The 20496-nt window shown below is 31.8% G+C and overlaps 2 protein-coding genes across 2 annotated transcripts; one reads left to right on the top strand and one right to left on the bottom strand.

Annotated features, from left to right (window-relative positions):
- The first annotated feature begins 663 nt into the window (after positions 1 to 663).
- LOC132641439 (probable galacturonosyltransferase-like 9) lies at positions 664 to 2447 on the top strand. The gene has a single exon (XM_060358438.1). The coding sequence runs from the start codon at positions 1003 to 1005 to the stop codon at positions 2149 to 2151; it is 1149 nt and encodes a 382-aa protein (XP_060214421.1). The 5' UTR covers positions 664 to 1002; the 3' UTR covers positions 2152 to 2447.
- Positions 2448 to 9036: 6589 nt separating this feature from the next.
- Positions 9037 to 10725, bottom strand: LOC132642702 (germin-like protein subfamily 1 member 1). Its single transcript, XM_060359765.1, has 2 exons — positions 10341 to 10725; positions 9037 to 9722 (listed from the first exon to the last, which is right to left on the bottom strand). Exons 1-2 carry the CDS (start codon positions 10606 to 10608, stop codon positions 9325 to 9327), a joined length of 666 nt encoding a protein of 221 aa, XP_060215748.1. The 5' UTR covers positions 10609 to 10725; the 3' UTR covers positions 9037 to 9324.
- Between the last annotated feature and the right edge of the window lie 9771 nt (positions 10726 to 20496).

Genomic DNA, 20496 nt, shown 5'->3' with positions numbered 1-20496 from the left:
TTTCCAAAAATACTTACCAACTACGAAAAGCCTTTACCTTTTTATCTTAATAAATCTCCACATATTAGTGCGTAATTCCCCATTATCATCCCCTTTAGATCAAGGCATTAAGCACTCAGTCAGTTGTGAAAAAAATAAATTAGGCATTCAGTCACCAGTGGAAAAAATTAAATTAAAGGGTTGTTTGGAGCTGGTTAAAGTTATAAAAGTATTAGTAATATATGAATTAGTTATAATTGTTTTTTAGGGGGTAGGGGAGGGAATTACAAGGTGGAGATTCGCATCCTACTATGTATTATTTTATGCAGGATTTAGTTATTCATGTACTCTGTATTAGTTATTTTATCTTCTCCTGCATAAAATAATACGTACATAGATTTCTCCGTAACTTATACGTGTATTAGTTATGAGAGTTTTTAAATTGTAAACCAAATATCGTGTTAATTTAATACACAAATAACTTGCCTTTTAATAGCTACCAAACATGATATTACTTATGCAGAATTTAAACTTGCATAACTCACCTTCAAACCAGCTACCAAACGACCCTCAGCACTAAGTCAACTGAACTACACGCGCACCATAACCCCGCGTGTAAACAAAAGCATTGAACTTGCAGTTTTATATACTATTCCATTATTTATAGGGTCTATAAAACCAACCCCATGCCTTCCAGAAATTTTAAATAGTGACAGCCAAAAACCTCAATCAAAAAATCCCATTATCTCTCTCTCTCTCTCTCCATTTCTATCTCTATTTATGGTAACAAAATCAATACTAGTGATTTTCAAGTAATAATCACTCATAAAACAGTGTTTTTGGTCGAATTTACCATTCTTGAACACATCTGTACGTTCAATATGTATATATATGGTAATTCATTAACCTTTCTTTGGCCTTTCCTCTTCCACAACTCTCCCTTTCCTTCTTCTTCTATAATGCTCCATCAATAACAAGAAAATACTCAAAATATTCTCAAGAAAAAAAAACCCATAAACCCATATGATAATGGGTATTTTTGGGTTTGATATTTCTCTTTGTTTTCTATTAATTCTTGTTTTTTCTCCATTTGGGTGTCTTGGAATACGTAGTTTCCCTGAAGAAAGACGTTTTATCGAGGCACCAGAGTACCGTAACGGCGTTACATGTCCTTTAACGGCAAAAACAACATCGTTAACGTCATGTGATCCTTCGTTAGTCCACGTGGCAATGACACTTGACTCCGAATACTTACGTGGATCAATGGCAGCCGTTCATTCAGTTCTCCGACACGCGTCATGTCCAGAACACATCTTCTTCCATTTCATCGCCGCTGAATTCGACGCGTCTAGCCCGCGCGTGTTAACACAGCTCGTTAGATCAATATTTCCTTCACTAAACTTCAAAGTTTATATTTTCCGTGAAGATACGGTTTTAAATCTCATTTCATCTTCAATTCGACAAGCATTAGAAAACCCGTTAAATTACGCACGTAATTACTTGGGTGATATGCTTGACACGTGTGTGACACGTGTCATTTATCTAGACTCCGATGTTGTTCTTGTTGATGATGTTCAGAAGTTATGGGGGGTCCACTTATCCGGGTCAAGAATCATTGGAGCACCCGAATATTGTCATGCAAATTTTACCAAGTATTTTACTGACACGTTTTGGTCTGACCCGGATTTGAGCGGGGTATTCGGGTCAAGAAAAAGAAACCCGTGTTATTTTAATACGGGTGTTATGGTTATGGATTTAAAGAAATGGAGAGAAGGTGATTATAGAAAGAAAATAGAGAGTTGGATGGAATTACAAAGACAAAAAAGAATATATGAATTGGGTTCATTACCACCTTTTTTACTTGTTTTTGGTGGGCTTGTTGAGCCAATTAATCATAGATGGAATCAACATGGGCTTGGTGGTGATAATGTATTGGGCTCATGTAGGTCATTACATCCAGGTCCAGTAAGTTTGTTACATTGGAGTGGTAAAGGAAAACCATGGGTTAGACTTGATGAGAAGAGACCTTGTCCTTTGGATTATTTATGGGAACCTTATGATTTGTATAAGGTTAATTATCAGAGGAGTAAAATGAGACTTCATCAGAGGAGTAATAATTTGGATTTTTCTAGTAGTACCAATCTTTTTGGTTACTCTAATTATTTCATTTGATGTCATTCTTTTTACTTTTTTGGTTTTATTTTTTTGACAAGGTTGATTTTAAGTGATTCTTTGATAGCCTTGTACAGATTGATTACTTGGAAAAAAAAAAAAAGGAGAGAGAAATTTAATGGGTCATTAGTTGAAAATTTACTGGGGATGTAATGTGTTTTGTTCTTTAGGGATTAAAGTTCATTACATGAATTTTTTACTGGTTCCACGGACTTGGAACAATTTTGGAGAATTCATTCTATTTGTTTGTTGGACATACTTTGAGAAGAGGAATAATTCGTTTCTTGTTTCTCTCACTTTGGTGTATTTCCAATTTTTCATTTGCAGACTCCAATAATTAATTACACAAGTAGGTAAATAATGTTGCTAGATCAAACTTTATTGTTACTAATAGACTGGAAATTTCAATTAGAAAAAAAAAAAATAGACTGTAAACTTTCAAATAGTTAAACAGCATTTGAATTATGTTATACTGGACATGGTACTATTTGAATCATGGCGTATTAGTGTTAATAAAACTATACTATTGTCGTAGACGAGTTACTTATCTTTGTGTTTCCCATTTGAGCCATTTAGTATAATCTAAGCATAATCTTTGCGCCCATTTCAGCCAAAAAAGTACTTGTGTGTTACTGTTTTTTTAAATAGCAGTGTACTTGTGCTTTGCGTTAAACTGCTTGTATCTCGACTTATTCATATACATGTTTGGTAAAAATTTATGTACATCTGTTATTTCAATAAATGCATGACTTATATTTACGAATAGAATATTAATAACACTTAATCATAGTTAATTAACATACATTATCAGAAGAAGATAAATTGCCTAACGATAACTGTCCACCAAAACATATGGAGTAGAAACTTACCTTGTTGGTTTCAACTTATTGGCTGTTAGGCTTCACCTTTAGGTGTTAATTTGTTATATTATGTTACGTTATCAAAAATCTACGTATCTTAACAACATAAGCTTCGTTAGCTTCCATCCTCTTGATTGGGTAATGTAATAATCATTGTAGTTGTTTATGTCTCTTGTTTGTCTTTTCTTCTTTTGTGGGTTAAAAGATTAATGTGGCTAGGAACTTTATAGAAGAGAATGATTAGAGGGTTGACAATGATTTAAAGTAAAGATAACATAACATAAAACGGCGAATGGAAAAAGATGAAGTGTTAAAAAAGGAGTAGTCCAGCTCCTTTAAGCTTTAGTTGTTACTTCGCATCAAAGTTGTTTTCAATCAATTTTTCTAATTTGGAGGTTCCTTACAAGAAGGATATGCTTAAAATATATACTGTTATTGTCTCGTTTATGATTTTATATTCTTTTTTAGTTTGATAAAGAGGATGTCATACTTCTATATTTATAAATATCTTGATTTGAAAAGTCTCATTTTATTCTTAATTAACAAAATTATAAGATTTATAGGCGAAGTCACAATTTAAAGCTAATGCGTTCGGGACTTTAATCATTTAAAGCTATTGTGTTCTAAATTAATAATTTGTACGTTTTAACACAAATACAAGTTTGGATCAATGCTGTTGGATTCAGTCGAACATGCAATTGAAGTACTAGCTCCGTCCCTGATTATATCCAAACAAATGTTTATGAATTATTTTAGATAAAAAGACTTAAAATCTTTTTTTCTTAAACTTTGTGCTGAGTCAGACAACACCACGTAAATTGGGTCAGAGGGAATACTTGCCTTGCACAACTTGTTCTTCTAATTTGTATGCATATGATTTGTGGGGCTCCAAAAATTTTAGAATGTGAATATCAAAGTGCATCATCACATGGAAATAGCTGGAGGCTTATTCTTGGCTTTTGATGATCATTGACTCAAAACATTGATGTACTAATATTTGTTTTGGTTTCTATTATGGCCAACCAAAAATCAAAAGATATCGTGCCAAAGATGGTCTCCTAATTGGTATGAAATTTAGTTATTAGCCACAATTTGCACATGCAGGCAGGCAGGCTGACCATTCATTAGTTTGGTCGGTCTTGTCATTTAGAAATTGTTCCTTACCCGAAAGTATCTACTTGGTATTACTGCCCTATGATATTGGCCATTTTTTCTACTTTGGGCAGGAATAGCTCATTTTCGTTGTGATTGAGATTGACATTTCAAGTGTTTAATTTTCATACACTGATCAGTATACAATGTCTATATTAGGTTTTAATAACCTGTACAAAAAATAACTGTTTACATATCGCTTTCCTAATCATATATCGCAAAGTATAATTTATAATTCAGTATAACTAGTTAAATACATCTATTTGGTAAAAAAAACATTATCACTATATCTACATCAAATCTTTTTTTTTTTTATATTGTCGACAGATAAAGAAGATTTGTCCATCAATAATGTAAATTATATTTTTAAAATTGGACAAGTTAAATGACCAGCTCATAAACACGCCTTGCAAGTATAATAAGGCTGAGAATGGATTTCGTATGACAAAAATGTAAGTATTTTGTAAAATTCTTTTAGTAAGTCATTTTCTAGTGTTTAATTATCAAAAAGTTGTTTTAAAACTGACTTTTCTCATATATTGGAGCTCCGACTAATCTCGATTCACACCGCATAAGATCCATTTAAGGAAAAAGGCTTCCTAACAGGATTTTCCCCTCCCAGAACTCAAACCCCAAATCTCTGGTTAAGAATGGAGAAATACTATCCATCTCAACACTAACTCCTGTTGGTAATTCTTATCTTCATATCACTACAACCAACGCTTCTACATTATTATCAAAATACTCAAATACTTTTCCAAACTAGCTAACAATGTTATCTATCTTCATTTTTCAAAAGATATATGTTCAGTACCAATCAAATAAAAAAAATCAGAAAAATGCTTTTTACAAAAGTCACCTATTTTATGAAAAATACCTCCCACTATTCCAAATATACAATTCCAACCTCTCTTGGATAATAGAAAAATAATTTTTAATATATATTATTAGGTGTATATGAAATCAAGAATCCATCATCTAAGCAACATGATTTTGTAATTTCAAAAACATAGATTTACGAGAGTCATGGTCATCGCGGTTTTAGTCTGACAAGAGGGTTGAAATAGTGAAAGCATTGATACCCTCATGTGGCAACTTAGAGACTTTGGTAATTGCGTACTTCTATTTATTTGCCTTTTATATTGCTAAATTAAAAATAATAATATGCATTTTAAATTCCCAGTTGGCGAATCCTCACATGCTTTGTATAATTTCAACAAAAATAAAATTAGAAGAGGGAATAAATTATTGTTGGGCATATATTTGCGGGTATCAGATTCGAATATGATGGTACAATTGGCATTTATGATGCAATTTGCACTTTGAAAATTCTACTCCGACTGTTGGAATGTGAAGAGGCGGTGACCATTATAATGTGTATTTGTCTCCAATGCAGGACGTAAAAGTCAGGAGTCCGGAGCCAAAATGACTTATTTTTGCAGCCATTAGACCAAAATAGGCTGCCTTTTTTTTTTATACCACAATGGGTATTTCGTTGGTTATCCAACGAAATACCCACACAAGCACTGTTCATAGCCGGATTTTTTTGTTGCATTTCGCTACACTTGTAGCGAAATGCAACAAATTTTTTTTTTTTTTTTTTTTTTTTTTTTTGCATTTCGTGAGTTAATCAACGAACTGCAACAATTTTTTTTTTATTTTTTTTTTGCATTTCGTGAATTAATAAACGAAATGCAACAATTTTTTTATTTTTTTTTTGCATTTCGTGAATAAAAAAACGAAATAAGAAATTATATATATATATATATATTGCATTTCGTGTATTAAAAAACGAAATAGGATAAAAAAAAATTTAATTTCGTTCATATAAAAACGAAATTGGAAAATATATATATATATATATATATATATATATATATATATATATATATTTTGCATTTCGTTGGTATATCTACGAAATAGTAAAAAAAGAAATTGTATTTCGTTTATTAAAAAACGAAATATGAATTTTTTTCCTATTTTTGTATATATATATATATATATATATATATATATCCTATTTCATTTATATAAAAACGAAATAGGAAAATAATTATTTCTTTTCGTTTATATACCAACAAAATATATATTCATATGAAAAAAAATATTTTTTCCAATTTCGTTTTTATATAAATGAAATACAAAAAAATAATATATATATATATATATATATATATATATCCTATTTCATTGGTATATGTATTCCTATTTCGTTTTTATATATAAAATTATTTTCCTATTTTTTTATATAAACAAAATACAAAAATACAAAAAAAATTATTTTCATATTTCGTTTTTAGATGAACAAAATAAAAAAAAATCTTATTTCGTTTCTTAATAAACAAAAAAACAAATAGTTGTAAAGTCAAGACATAACTTTATTTTGAATATAAATATAATTGTAAAAAATATAGGGAGAAAAACTAGTTGTAAAGTCGTCAAACTTTAGATGGTCATAACTTTGCGCTCGGACGTCCGTTTTACGCGTTTTTTTTTTGAACTTGCGTATTTTTTCGAGATCTATGCGGACAAACCGCCAAGCCGAGCCGATTTTAAAAAAAAAACACCTTTTATCCCATTCAATTTCAATTTTCCCCCAAATTGGCGTGAAATTTTCAGTTTTATTTACTTATAAGATGATGATACGCAATAGATTTCAACGTAAAAATCTTGGGGTAATGTAGCTATGAATGTCAATTTTACTTTTGCGGTTTCAATTTTTGAAAATAAAGCTGACTAATTTTCTCGACATATAAAAAGAAAAAATATACTATTTCGTTGATATACCAACGAAATGCATCAACGAAATGCAAATATATATATATATATATATATATATATATATATATATATATATATGTATTTATTCCTATTTCATTGGTATATAAACGAAAAAAAATAATTATTTTCCTATTTCGTTTTTATATAAATGAAATACAAAAAAAATATATATATTTATCCTATTCCATTGGTATATGAAATATTCCTATTTCGTTTTTATATAAACGAAATGAAAATAAAATTATTTTCCTATTTTTTTATATAAACGAAATACAAAAATACAAAAAAAATTATTTTCATATTTCGTTTTTTAATAAACGAAATACAAATTATTTTTTTTACTATTTCGTAGATATACCAACGAAATGCAATATATATATATATATATATATATTTTCCAATTCCGTTTTTATATGAACGAAATTAAATTTTTTTTTATCCTATTTCATTTTTTAATACACGAAATGCAAAATATATATATATAATTTCTTATTTCGTTTTTTTATTCACGAAATGCAAAAAAAAAAAAAAAACACATATTTCGTTTATTAATTCACGAAATGCAAAAAAAAAAAAAAAAATTGTTGCATTTCGTTTATTAATTCACGAAATGCAAAAAAAAAAAAAAAAAAAAAAATTGTTGCATTTCGTTGATTAACTCACGAAATGCAAAATATATATATATTTGTTGCATTTCGCTACAAGTGTAGCGAAATGCAACAAAACAATCCGGCTATGAACAGTGCTTGTGTGGGTATTTCGTTGGATAACCAACGAAATATCCATTGTGGTAATAAAAAAAAAATACAGCCTATTTTGGTCTAATGGCTGCAAAAATAAGCCATTTTGGCTCCGGACTCTAAAAGTCAGTCTCCTGGCTATGTTGTGTTTTAGTGCATGCTTGAATTATTTTATATTCTGATAAAAAAAAAAGTGTCGTGTAAGTTGTAACAATTACTTCACGTTTATATTAGATTTAGGAAATAGTCGCACTGATATATCTATCTTGAGGCATGCATCTGTGGTTGGTTTTCCACTAATCGAACTCGTGACCCTGTAGGTCACAAAGAGACGAAGAGACAATTTTATGTTCTCCAAAGGCTCCCTTCAAGGTTTTTAACATTGAATGGATTGTATTTTTCAAATTACGGATTCGAATTTAATATTTAGTAAAGGTTTAGTGATTTTTCCATATAAATAGATTTAAGTTATGCATCGAAAGTAGTTGAACGGACCACAAAAACTGCATCCGACAGTGAAATAGAATATACAAATAATTCCATCGACAAATCGTTAGAGTTATTTGTCACAATATATTCAAACAGGAAGTACTTACAGAGACCATAATCATAGAAATGTAAAGATATCTTTTCACTTAACCAAAAAATTGTGCCAACGCCATGCAATTCTTAACCTTCTACTGTTTTACATATGTATTATAATAAAAAGCAATACAAGTAACTAAATAATCGATTTTCTAAAAGAAAGCATTTAATTTCATGCATAATATTCAACTGGATTAATTAGTTCTGTTCAATAAAGTTGAGTTATTTTTAGGTTTATTCAAGATAACTTGTTTCGTCTCTTCAAAACATGACAAGGATCTTGACAAAGAGATTATTGTGCCTATTTCTCTGGGCCTTGAAAGTGAATATACAACCAGATGAATTAAACAAAGGAGATATAAAGGGCAACATCATTTATATAAAATTAAACGATGGTTAGCGCTGTGTGATAGTATAATTAAATCGATGATAACTTGTAAATTCAGCTACATCAAGATTTCTAATTGGATGTTCACATTTAATCGCAAGGGCTGAATTTAGGACATCTTCTGTATGTGTAGCATTTTTCTGTATGCGTAATAAATTTTAATTAAAAAAATATTTTTGTAGTTTAATAAATAACTCCAGCTATCACTCGCGAACAGGAATCATTTGGATCAGTGGCAGAGCCAAAAAGTTTACTAAACGGATTAAAAATATAAAGAAACAAACAAATGAAGAAGTTACGAGAATTCAACATCTACCGTACATGTTTAAAAATAATTTTAAATTTATATGTACATAATAATTTTCAGAAATAAAAATTTGGATGTAACCCTTACGCCCTTAGCTTTGGCCTTGATTTGAACCACAAAATATATTTTTAAAATATTAAACATACTTCATCAATTAGTCATCAGGAACCATTTGACAAAGGCTGGCTAATTTGTTTAACAAAATTAGTACAACACACATGGGACAGTTGGCAAGTCATTTTTTTGGTTTTCCCCATTAATTAAACAACCCTAAGCAAACTTTTACTATAGGAATAAATAAAATTCATGGGAAAAAAGTAATCATATATACTCAACAACAACCATATCAATAAAACATAATCATCCATCAAGGCTCGTCCTGATTCTTGTAACATCTTGATAGTAGGTCTGAAAAAACTTCTCAGATATTTCATCTGGCATAGTCGGCCCTGTCGCTAACGCGACCGGGGAAGCCATTTGGAGACCGGGGTTCTGGCTGCTCAGCCCAGACACGGCCAATGCTTGCACCTTAGAGTCCGTATTGTAAAGAAAATGGATCAAACCTTTAGGGAAAACAAAACAATCTCCAGGTCTCAAATTTTGGGTAAACAAGTGATTTGAGGTGTCGACAAATCCTACTAAAAGTGAACCCTTTAGCAAAATAGCCACTTCTGAGGCTCGAGGGTGGGAATGAGGGGACACGAGGCTATTTGCACCAATGTCTATTCTTGCCATTGTGAGTCCTTGAGTGTTCATACCTGAGGAGATGATAAAATTAGCCCATAAAAATATAATTTGTCCAAGTGGCGGAATCAGAATTTTCACTAAGGGGGTTAAAAAAATATAAAGAAGTAAACACACGAAGAAGGCAAAAGATTCAACATCTATTATATATACATAAAAATAATTTTAACCTTGAATATACAATGTAATTTTTCGTTGAAGGGGGTTGAACTCCCTTGCTTTCACTTGGCTCAGCCCCTGCGTCCAACCCGTTCAAATTTGGCTGGATAAATGATCTGCCTAATTTGGTTTATCTAAAAGTTGAGCTGATATATATCTCAAATTGATCCCTACGCAACCTTCTCAAAAGATTCTTATAACGATCTTTTTTTGTTTTTTGTTTCATATGTTATAAAACTGTAATAAAGAAAATAATTTATTAGGTAATCAAATAAATTATATAATAACAAACAAAGAAATAAAAAGTTGGTAAGAATTGGATGAGTCAATGATCTAATTATTTAGTCCATTTTGACCCAATTCATTTAAGCTCGAGTAATTTTTGAACGAGTCAATGACCAGCCATTTACTAACTCAGCCCATCTTGACTCATCTAAATTCAACCAGCATGCCCATTTAACTCTCCTACATACCTGGCAAATTGAAAATTGTAGCAAGTGTCACATTGAAACCAAAAACTTTGCCAATTTTACCAGGCTTGGACAAAGCTGATGTTGCAAAATGGGAAGTGTCTACATGTTCTGGATTGATACATGGCACTCCATTGCAATAGAAATTTTCTCTTGTTGCTTTTTTGGTATCAGCCACACAATAGTCTTGGAGCGGATCCGGGTCGGATCCAACCAAGCCCAATACAACAACAAGTACACTCATACTGAATACTATAGTGATAGTTCCCATTTTGGTCTACACTTAGAGATGACTAATTAGTAACACATATATATATAAGTATTTGTTGGTAAAAAAATGTTGTAAGTATATAGCATGTTGTCTACTTGAACTTAGATATTGAGTAGCTTAAGAGCATTAGATGAGGAAAAAACAAGGCAAAGCTGGGGAATGGTTGATAATGACCAGAAATAGAAAGTTGAGGGACCACAAATGTAATGTGCAAGATTTATATAGTATAGGTTGGGTGATTTTTCAAAATTTGAGGGTCCTGATGTTTACCATGTAGCTAATTCACTTCTTTTAACTTTTATTGGGCCCGGATATAAATGAGAACTTAAAGATCTTTGCTTCTAAGTCAATATTAGCAGGCGTTTGGCCGACCCTTCGTTTCAAACCAGCGTTTGAACATACGTTTGGAATCACGGTTTTAACTTTTTAAAATATAAAATTTAATTCATAAATTTATATTTTATAAAAAAAAATTCATAAATTGGTAGATATTTTTAACAATTACCCCCATCAAGCATTTACCAATCTCATTAACTTTCACCAACCTTTATTTATGTCTACCAACCTTTAATTTATGTGGGAAGATTATATTAAAGAGTAGTTACATTACTATTCATGTTAAATTTTCATTTTTATTGAACTAAATTTTGATTAATTGATGTTGCAATGTTTTAGAAAGGCCTTCTAGTAGTGTACTAATTTTGTTATAAACTATGATTTGCTCATTTGGTAAGATTATATAAGAATTGAGAATATTTTGATAGTTTTCACAATTTGTGGGGTTTTTATGTCTATAAGAAAAAATACAACTTAAAATGTTCAAATTGTATATTCAAACATGGTTTGAAACCATGATTTCAAACCATGTCCAAACGGGCCTTAACTTTAAATAGCAGTACATTAGATAATGAACTTTTAAGGTGAAGTTGGACCAGACGTGGCCCAACTCTAATCTAGCTTTATCCTACAATTTTATTCATAAATTTTCATCAGTCGTCCCTTCTTGTGATAGATATTTAGTAAATGATCTTTTTATGTTTCTCGTAATTTATGAATCTTAGACTACTGAATAAAATTTTGTAAGTTATTACAAACGCTAGACTGTCATCTAATATTTTATCTGTAAGGTTGAAAAATATATGAACAAACATTAGAATCCGAGTCTACCCTTGTTCGGAAGTGTATTTTCCTAAGAGCTATATTGCTTTACTTTTTAAAAGGGAAACTTATGTAGATATATCCTTCGGCAAACTAGTTTACCAAACATGGCCGAAGTATACACTACTTATACACTTCGGTTGTATATGTTGTGTATAGGTATGTATATTATATGTATACATGCGTCTATTTTATGTATATGTATGCATAATATATGTATATTTAGTATAAACTCTACACTACCTATATGTTGTATACATACTTTGTAAACTAATGACTAGAGTACTCAGTTGCAATTTTCCCTTTTAAAAATGGGCATAAAATCTAAATAAAGGCCTAAAAAGGGAATTTGCGTAAATCAACCAATTCTATTAGGTGAAGTGCCACATATTGGTTCTCATTCAATGAAATTGTGCAAATTACATGAGGTGCAAATTTCAAAATTATTGAATTAGATGATTTTTGAAAAGCATGGAACTTAATTGATGATTTTTTAAACTTGGATTGGTCTTTTTGTGGCTTGGTATGACCGGCCCACGATACTTGTGCACATATCTTCTTGAAATTTATATTAAAGAGATTTTTACAAGGTATAACACATTTATAGAATTTAGTAACACAAATGGCACAAGTTTTGCATTTTTTCATAAATAACATATTTTATATCAATGTTAGCATAGTATAAATTTTGTATCGATTGATAAATTAATGAGACCCCTTATTTTGTTCCTGTTTTCAACGTACACTAACTCTCTTTGTATGTTTATAAATTGATTTTAATTAAATAATTAATTAATCTTATGTAGCTATACTATTTATTTATTTGTTGACTTAAAAGCTAATAAATATTATACTATGCTTAATAAATATTGCTATTAAACCATTTACATTTGCAGTATATTATTTCAAATATACAATTTACACACATATAATATTTAATATATAACTAATAACATTATATTTGCATTATCATTTCAAATATACAATTTACATACATACAATATTTGATATATACTCCTAGTATAGGTTTATCACATATGCTATTGACCTAAAAACACATAAGCATCATCATCAAATTTATAACATGGTTAAAATAATGTGTATACTATTCAAACTTGAATTCCAAAATAATAAAGCAGGTATTTTTTTCAATATAGAAACGAGTAAAAAAGAAATATAACAGACAAGGAAATTAACAAATTGCCAACATTGACCACGCCCCTAAAAACGGAGGAATTCATCTCCCAAATGTTTAGGCGAGGCAAAGGGCTCCTATTAATTACGGTCATTTTTTTTTTTTCGTTATTTAAGGACACGAAAAAGGGAATTTGTTTAGGTTGGATTTCCATTAAATATGTAACTATTTTTTCTGGACACTAACTGTTATTTTGAAAATAATGCTAAAATTATGTAATGTGTTTTTTAAAATTGTGTAGTTACGTAACTTACTCTTTATTAAACTCATGAGGAGACTTTCCTTATTGGCACTCGATGGGTAAATTTTAGTTTGAGTTAAAACGTATGTCTGTTTTGCCAAGCTTTTAAAGTGCTTTTGAGGAGAAGCAGTTCGTATTTGGCTAATTGATTTGAAAAATATTCTTAAGCAACAATTACAGTTTGACTAAATTTTTAAAAAGTGTTTCAAAGTGTATTTTTTCTCAAAAGTGCTTTTAAAAAGTGCGTTTGAGAAAATTTACTTTTTTTTAATTTATGAAAAACAACTTCTTCTACTCACCCAATAATACTTATTTTCTCCAAAAGCTTGGCCAAACGCCTCACTTTTGTTATACACTTTTAACCTCTCATAGGTCAAACAGGCTATAAAATTCTAAATTTTATTCGAGCAACAAGCCAAAATTGGTGAAGTGAGAACATCTTGATGTAAAGTTTTCTTTGTTGTTCTACATAGACCATGATAACCTCGTCATCTGTGCACAGTTGGTTTGGCTTGACAACTACATTTTGAATTAGTACTATTTTTAATACTATACAACAATCCAACAAAACACACAATAAAAAAATAATCCTGGACTTTAGCTTTTATAAATTTTAATTAGTATGCAGTGTATAATTAATGCGTAAATGTTATATAATATGCATATATGATCAATGCAATGCGTTTACATTATACACTTATTATACAGTTAATGTACACTTGCTATACACAGAATATACACAATAACAACATACCCAGTAAAATCCCACAGAATATACACATGCAACAAATACAATATATTTAGAATAGGCGGGATTTTTTTTAACCAGCTGACTGAAAATATTACTCCCTCCGTCCCAATTAATATGATATAATTTGACTAGACACTGAGTTTAGAAAGAAAAGAAGACCTCTGAAACTTGTGGTCTAAAGCAAGCCGTAGATATTTGTGTGAATGTAAATCATTTTATTAAAAGTAAAACAAAAAGATTTAACTTATATTATTTCTAAATATAGAAATATTGTACGTTATCATTTTTTTTGGAACAGACTAAAAAAAATACTCATATAAATTAGGATAGAGGGAGCGGATATTTCTTCCATGCACTTAGGTCCCGTTTGGACATGGTTTGAAACCATGTTTGGACATGCAATTTGGATATTTTAAGGAGTATTTTCTCTTATAGACATAAAACCCCACAAGTTGTGAAAACTATCAAAAAATTCTCAATTCTTATACAATCATACCAAATGAGCAAGTCATAGTTCATAACAAAATTAATACGCTAATTCATAACAACCGGCTCAAAATTAATACTAGAAGACCTTTCTAAAAATCCAATATTAATTGATCAAATTTTAGTTCAATAAATAAAATTAAACTATGAGTCTTTTTTTACAAAATTAAAAGGTTGGTAGACATAAATAAAATTTGATGGAAGTTAATGAGATTGGTAAATGATTGATGGGGATAATTGTTAAAAATATCTACCAACTTATAACTCTTTTTTTATAAAATATAAATTTATGAGTTAAATTTTATATTTTAAAAAATTAAAATTATAATTTCAAACCGTAGTTCCAAACATATATTCAAATACTGATTTGAAATCATGATTTGAAAATTCATAGCCAAAAGCCCACTTAATAATCATCAGGTTGTATCTGAAACAGGATGGCCAGTTATTTTGTCCAAAAGCCTTGCCCACAGAAGCACGTATATCTCCCTGGGCCTGTCACACTCAATGGTCTGGTCGTCATTATATCTTCTCTTTAATGTGTCTAAAATAGATTCGACAAATCAGAAACTAATTAACTTATTTAGCCAAATTTCGGAAAAAAAAAGTGCTTACATTTAAAGAGAAAAACGTACTATTACTTATTTTAGAGAATAAAGTTGTCTGACCAAGTTTTTGGTACAGGATTTAATGTTTTTTAATAGTAACAAAAGTTGTTTTTTATTTAAAATAGTAATTATTTGACATTTCAAAACACTTTTTAAAAATATTGACTAAACCGAATTACTAACAAAAGCACTCCTTATTTAATTAGCTAAACGCAAATGACTACTCTTTCAAAATACTATTTTAAATAAAATTACTTAAAAAAAAAAAGGAAAAGGGTCAAATATACCCCTGTACTATTAGAAAAGGGTTAAATATACCCCTCGTTATACTTTGTGTCCAAATATACCCTTTCGTTATACTTTGGGTTCAAATATACCCCTCTGTTATACTTTGGGTTTAAAAATACCCTTCATTCGTTAAAATTGTTCAAGGTGGATATGAAATCTGAGGTGACGCTTACAACTCGGTGAGATGGACATGACATGGCATGCCACCTCACTACCCCAACCCATTTACCCCTCTCATCCCCTTCTTCTTGCATCACTACCCTCTCTTTCCCCTTCACAACATTTGCCACCATTAGCACCACTACATCGTTTGTTCATTCTTTTTTGCAAACTAATGGTGCTACTGAATTTGCAAAGGTGATGCATCTTTTTTTTTTTTTGCCACAAATGGTAATGCATATTTTTCGCAAATAGAGTTCGCTTTCTCCAATTAAAAGGGCGTTAAACAAAAAAGAGTCATTATGTCTGCATTTTAGAAATTCAAGTTGCGATCTATTATGCATAGGCAGTTGATGAATTGGTGAACCAGCAGCAGTTAAGTTCTTGATGTACTGGCTTGTAAGTATCCATAAATCACATAATGTGAAGAAACAATGGAACTCCATAAAGTCAAATTTTGAGTTATATAGTTCTTTTAATGGCTAGCTATTAGTGTATAAGATGTTATAGTAATACACACTTGCAAAATTAAGATCTATTGTGCAGCAAATGACGTGTGTCAATCACTCGACAATAAATTAACCAAAATGCATTTTTTCAACAGATCCTGTTGTAGACTGTAGTTTAAAATACATTAAACATTTCCGGACCAACTTCACCATTGATTCATAACGTTTACAAAGGGGTATATTTTAGGACAACAAAAATAAACCAATAAACAGGGGGGGGGGGGGGGGGGGGGGGGGGGAGGGGGGGAGAGGGTAGTGATGCAAGAAGAAGGGGATGAGAGGGGTAAATGGGTTGGGGTAGTGAGGTGGCATGCTATGTCATGTCCATTTCACCGAGTTGTCAGCGCCACCTCAGATCCCATATCCACCTAGGACAATTTTAACGGATGAAGGGTATTTTTAAACCCAAAGTATATCATAAGGGTATATTTGAACCCAAAGTATAACGGAAAGGGTGTATTTGGACACAAAGTATAAAGAGGAGTATATTTAACCCTTTTCTAATAGTACAAGGGTATATTTGATCATTTTCTAAAAGATAGGAGTATTACAAGTTGAACACATTCATGAAATTCAATTAATAAACTTGCTACACTTAGCTAGCGTTTAGCCATAAATTTAATTGAAACTTGAAAAAGAGAGTTTTAAGATGGGCCTTGTTTGGCATGTGTCAATTTACTTGGTCACAAATATTTCTTGGTGACAAAGTTTGGTGATGTGGAGGAGAAAACCTCGATCATTTCTCTTTTCTTTTTTTTACCCAACTTGGAGGCCAAGTTTTGGCCCTATGAAAGGAGGGTATTTCTCCTTAGTTGAAGACGTCCAATTTTAGAAGAATTAGTTGAGTTTGTCTTCTTCTTTAAAGAGTATTTGTAAGAGAGTTGTGTTGGGAAACACTTGTGTGAATCATTTCTTGGAGTGATCTTGTGAGGTTATTCTCTTGGGGTTTTGGGGGTATTAGAGTATTTAATTACTCTAATTTTGTACTCTTTTTTGCATTCGTTGGTGCTAGTAAACGCTGCATCCGGTGGTGTTATTTGGCATTTGCCAATTTACTTGGTCATATATGTTTCTTGGTGACAAAGTTTGGTGATGTGAAGGAGAAAACTTTGATCATTTCTCTTTTTCTTTTTACCCAACTTGGAAGCCAAGTTTTGCCCCTCTAAAAGGAGGGCACTTTTCCTTAGTTGAAGACACACCAATTTGAGAAGAATTAGTTGAGTTTTTTTTTTTTTTTTTTTTTTTTTTTTTTTTTTTTAAACTACCACCACATGGGTGGATATATTTTATTAATAATATCCAAATATCCATAACACAAGCAAACAAAAAAATAGTTGGACGGACAGATCTACAAAGCCCAAGAAAAAGCAATACCACCCAAAATTCAACCAACAGATATCAACTCCATTGCTTCTTAGCTCAGGTATTTCCTTTGCTGCTCTTTGTTCCACACAGCTTTCTTCCTCCATTGCTTTCCACAAAATTGAAATCTTTGTATGTGACTCTTGAATCTCTTTACCATTTTCAGTTTCAAGTTTCAAGCCCCAATCTCATTATCAGTATTTATTGTAAATGGCTTTACCTATAATCGATCTGAGTTCACCAGCAAGATAAATGATTACCCAGATTTCTAAATCCTCTATATAGCTGGGTCTTGTATGTTTTGTGTAAGTAGCATTTGAATCTTTGATTGACGCCAATTATATGTCCCTCGAAGCTCTCACCAGAGACTTGGCTAACAAACCATCAGGAGTATGCCTCCAGATTCAAAATGAACTAAATATCACAAAACTCACATTTCGAAGCTGTATAGACTCTCTAGAATGAAGAGTATATAGATAATCAACTTATCAATCCCTCATTATGGATGTGCAATTCTGAATGTTTCTCTAGTATTGATATCTCTTCAATAGAATGAGCCAAGCTAATACCACACATTGCCGAAATGTCAATACCTGAGTTACAATATTAGTCATGCACTCCTTAGAAGCCTCAAGTCCTTGCATTCATTATCCTTAAGTTAGGAATTTGCTGCTTATCCAAGTTGAGAATTTTCCTCCCTGCACTAGGCAATTCAGAAAAAGAATAGAACTTTAAGGTACCTGCAAAATAAAAAACAATGTTAGTTAAAAAATCTGCAAGGGAGTTGCCTTCCCTGTACACATGTTGGATCTCCACATTCCAGTGCTCCTTCATTCTCCTTATTCTTTCAACATGTGGTACTATACACCAAGGTGCCACCCACACCCCTTCCACAACATTTTTAAGCAATAAAGAATCAGTCTCCAGAATTAACGGATGTAAATTCTTATCAATGCAGTACTTCATCCCCTCCAACATTGCTCTTGCTTCAGCTACAACATTTGTGGTCTCTCCAATTTCCCCACTTTGAGCATAAATAAGATCCCCTTGCCAGTTTCTAACACAAAATCCGTAGGAGCTAGCACCAGGGTTACCTCTTGATGCTCCATCAGTGTTACACTTAAACCATCCATTAAAAGGTAACTTCCAATACACCACCTTGGTTATAATCCTGGGATGATAGTTTTCTAAAAATGCTACTAGCTCTGGCCATAAAAAAGGAACATTTCTTAACCATGGATATCTCATCTTCGTAAGATAAAATAAATGCAAATTCACTTCATGCACCACCCTTCTAAAGCTGATCCTACCTCCATGCTTAATGATATTTCTCCTCTTCCACAGTTCCCATGTAATCATGGCAGGCACTGCTTGTAGAATAGGCTTTAATTTTTCCCCACAATCTGCCTTCCACCAGTATCTGAATACTTGGTGAATATGAATCATATTCTTATGAATTCCTGCTGCATGCATGAAAACATTCCATACTCCTTCTGCAAAACTGCTACTCAGGAAAAGATGTTGCATTGTTTCTACATGAGGTGTTTCGCAACAATAACATCTAGAGACAATAGGGATCCTTATCCTTCTCAGGTTATCATCAGTAGGAATTATGTGCTTCCACAACCTCCAGATAAAAAATGACATCTTAAAAGGAACTCCCTTACTCCACAGACACTTATATTCTTCATGTTCTTCCCCTCTATGCCTCATCATGTCCCAAGCACTGTTTACTGTAAATTTTCCTGTACTAGTTGGCATCCACCATGGTCTGTCCCATGTACCCTGTAGCTGTTCTATATGAATATCCTCCTTAATATGCTCCACAATAGCATTTGGGAAGGATTGCTGTAAAAGCTGGTCCTTCCACTTTCCATCTTCTACTAGCTCTGCAACATCTACCAGATTCTCATTGATATAAAAATCAGATGGAACCACATGATATAAAGCTCCCAATTTAGTCCAATTTTCATACCACACATTAGTGGTTCCTGCTTTTATTTCCCACCAAATTTGATGTTCCACATCTTCTCTAGCTTCTAGCATTTTTTTCCAAACTTGGGTTCCTCCTTTCCACTGGATCAGATTAGGCATCACCTTCTTACAATACTTATTCCACATATAATTAGCCCATAGAGAGTTTGTAGTTCTGAACCTCCACCAAAGTTTTGCAAATAAGGCATTGGATACATCAAATAAAGATTTAAAGCCCAATCCACCTTCTTGAGTTGGGAGGCATACCTCCTTCCAGGCTATCCAATGTCTGTTTCTACCTTCAGACTTGTTGCTCCAAAAATATCTGGCAAAGATCTTATGGAGCTCATTTATGACACATTTAGGAGGTACCAGAACTGATAATAGGTGAACTGGCATGGTCTGCAGTACACTTTTTATCAAAACTGCCTTACCTCCAAAAGAAAGTAGCTTACCTTTCCATGAATGCAGTCTTCCTTTAACTTTCTTAATTAGATCTGAGTAGTACTCCTTTCTTTTCCTAGCATGAAAAACAGGACATCCAAGATAAGTTAACGGAAATTGACCCTTTGAGAAACCAGTAATATCTCCCACAATCTGGATGATGTCATTGCCCACTTTAGTATACATGTAATATGAACTCTTATCTTTATTTATAATCTGTCCAGAAGATCTCTCATAATCCCTCAACACTGTCATAACTCTCTTTAACGATTCTGGGTGTGCTGATGCAAATATGATTGTATCATCAGCATATGCCAAATGGTTGAGTGGATTAGACCATTTTGGCATGCCATAACCAATGTAATCATGATCATCGAATAAGGAATTCAGAGCTCTAGATAGCACCTCCGCTGCAAGTAGGAATAAAGTAGGTGATAAAGGATCTCCCTGCTTGACCCCTCTAGAAGTCTTAAAAAATCCTGATGCCTGCCCATTCAGTAGTATAGAGTACCAATTATTAGAGATTAACCCCCAAATGAGATTAATGAAGTGCTCTGCAAACCCCATTCTTCTTAGTACATGTAGTAGGAATTTCCAGGAAACTCTATCATATGCCTTGGCCATATCCAGTTTTATAACCACGTTAGCAGGTTTCCCCCTAATTCTGATATCTGACACAATCTCTTGAGTAAGCAGAATGTTTTCAAAGATGC

This window comes from Lycium barbarum, chromosome 5 (assembly GCF_019175385.1).
Source record: "Lycium barbarum isolate Lr01 chromosome 5, ASM1917538v2, whole genome shotgun sequence".
Classification (NCBI taxonomy): domain Eukaryota; kingdom Viridiplantae; phylum Streptophyta; class Magnoliopsida; order Solanales; family Solanaceae; genus Lycium; species Lycium barbarum.
This window is presented reverse-complemented; position numbering and strand designations above follow the sequence as displayed.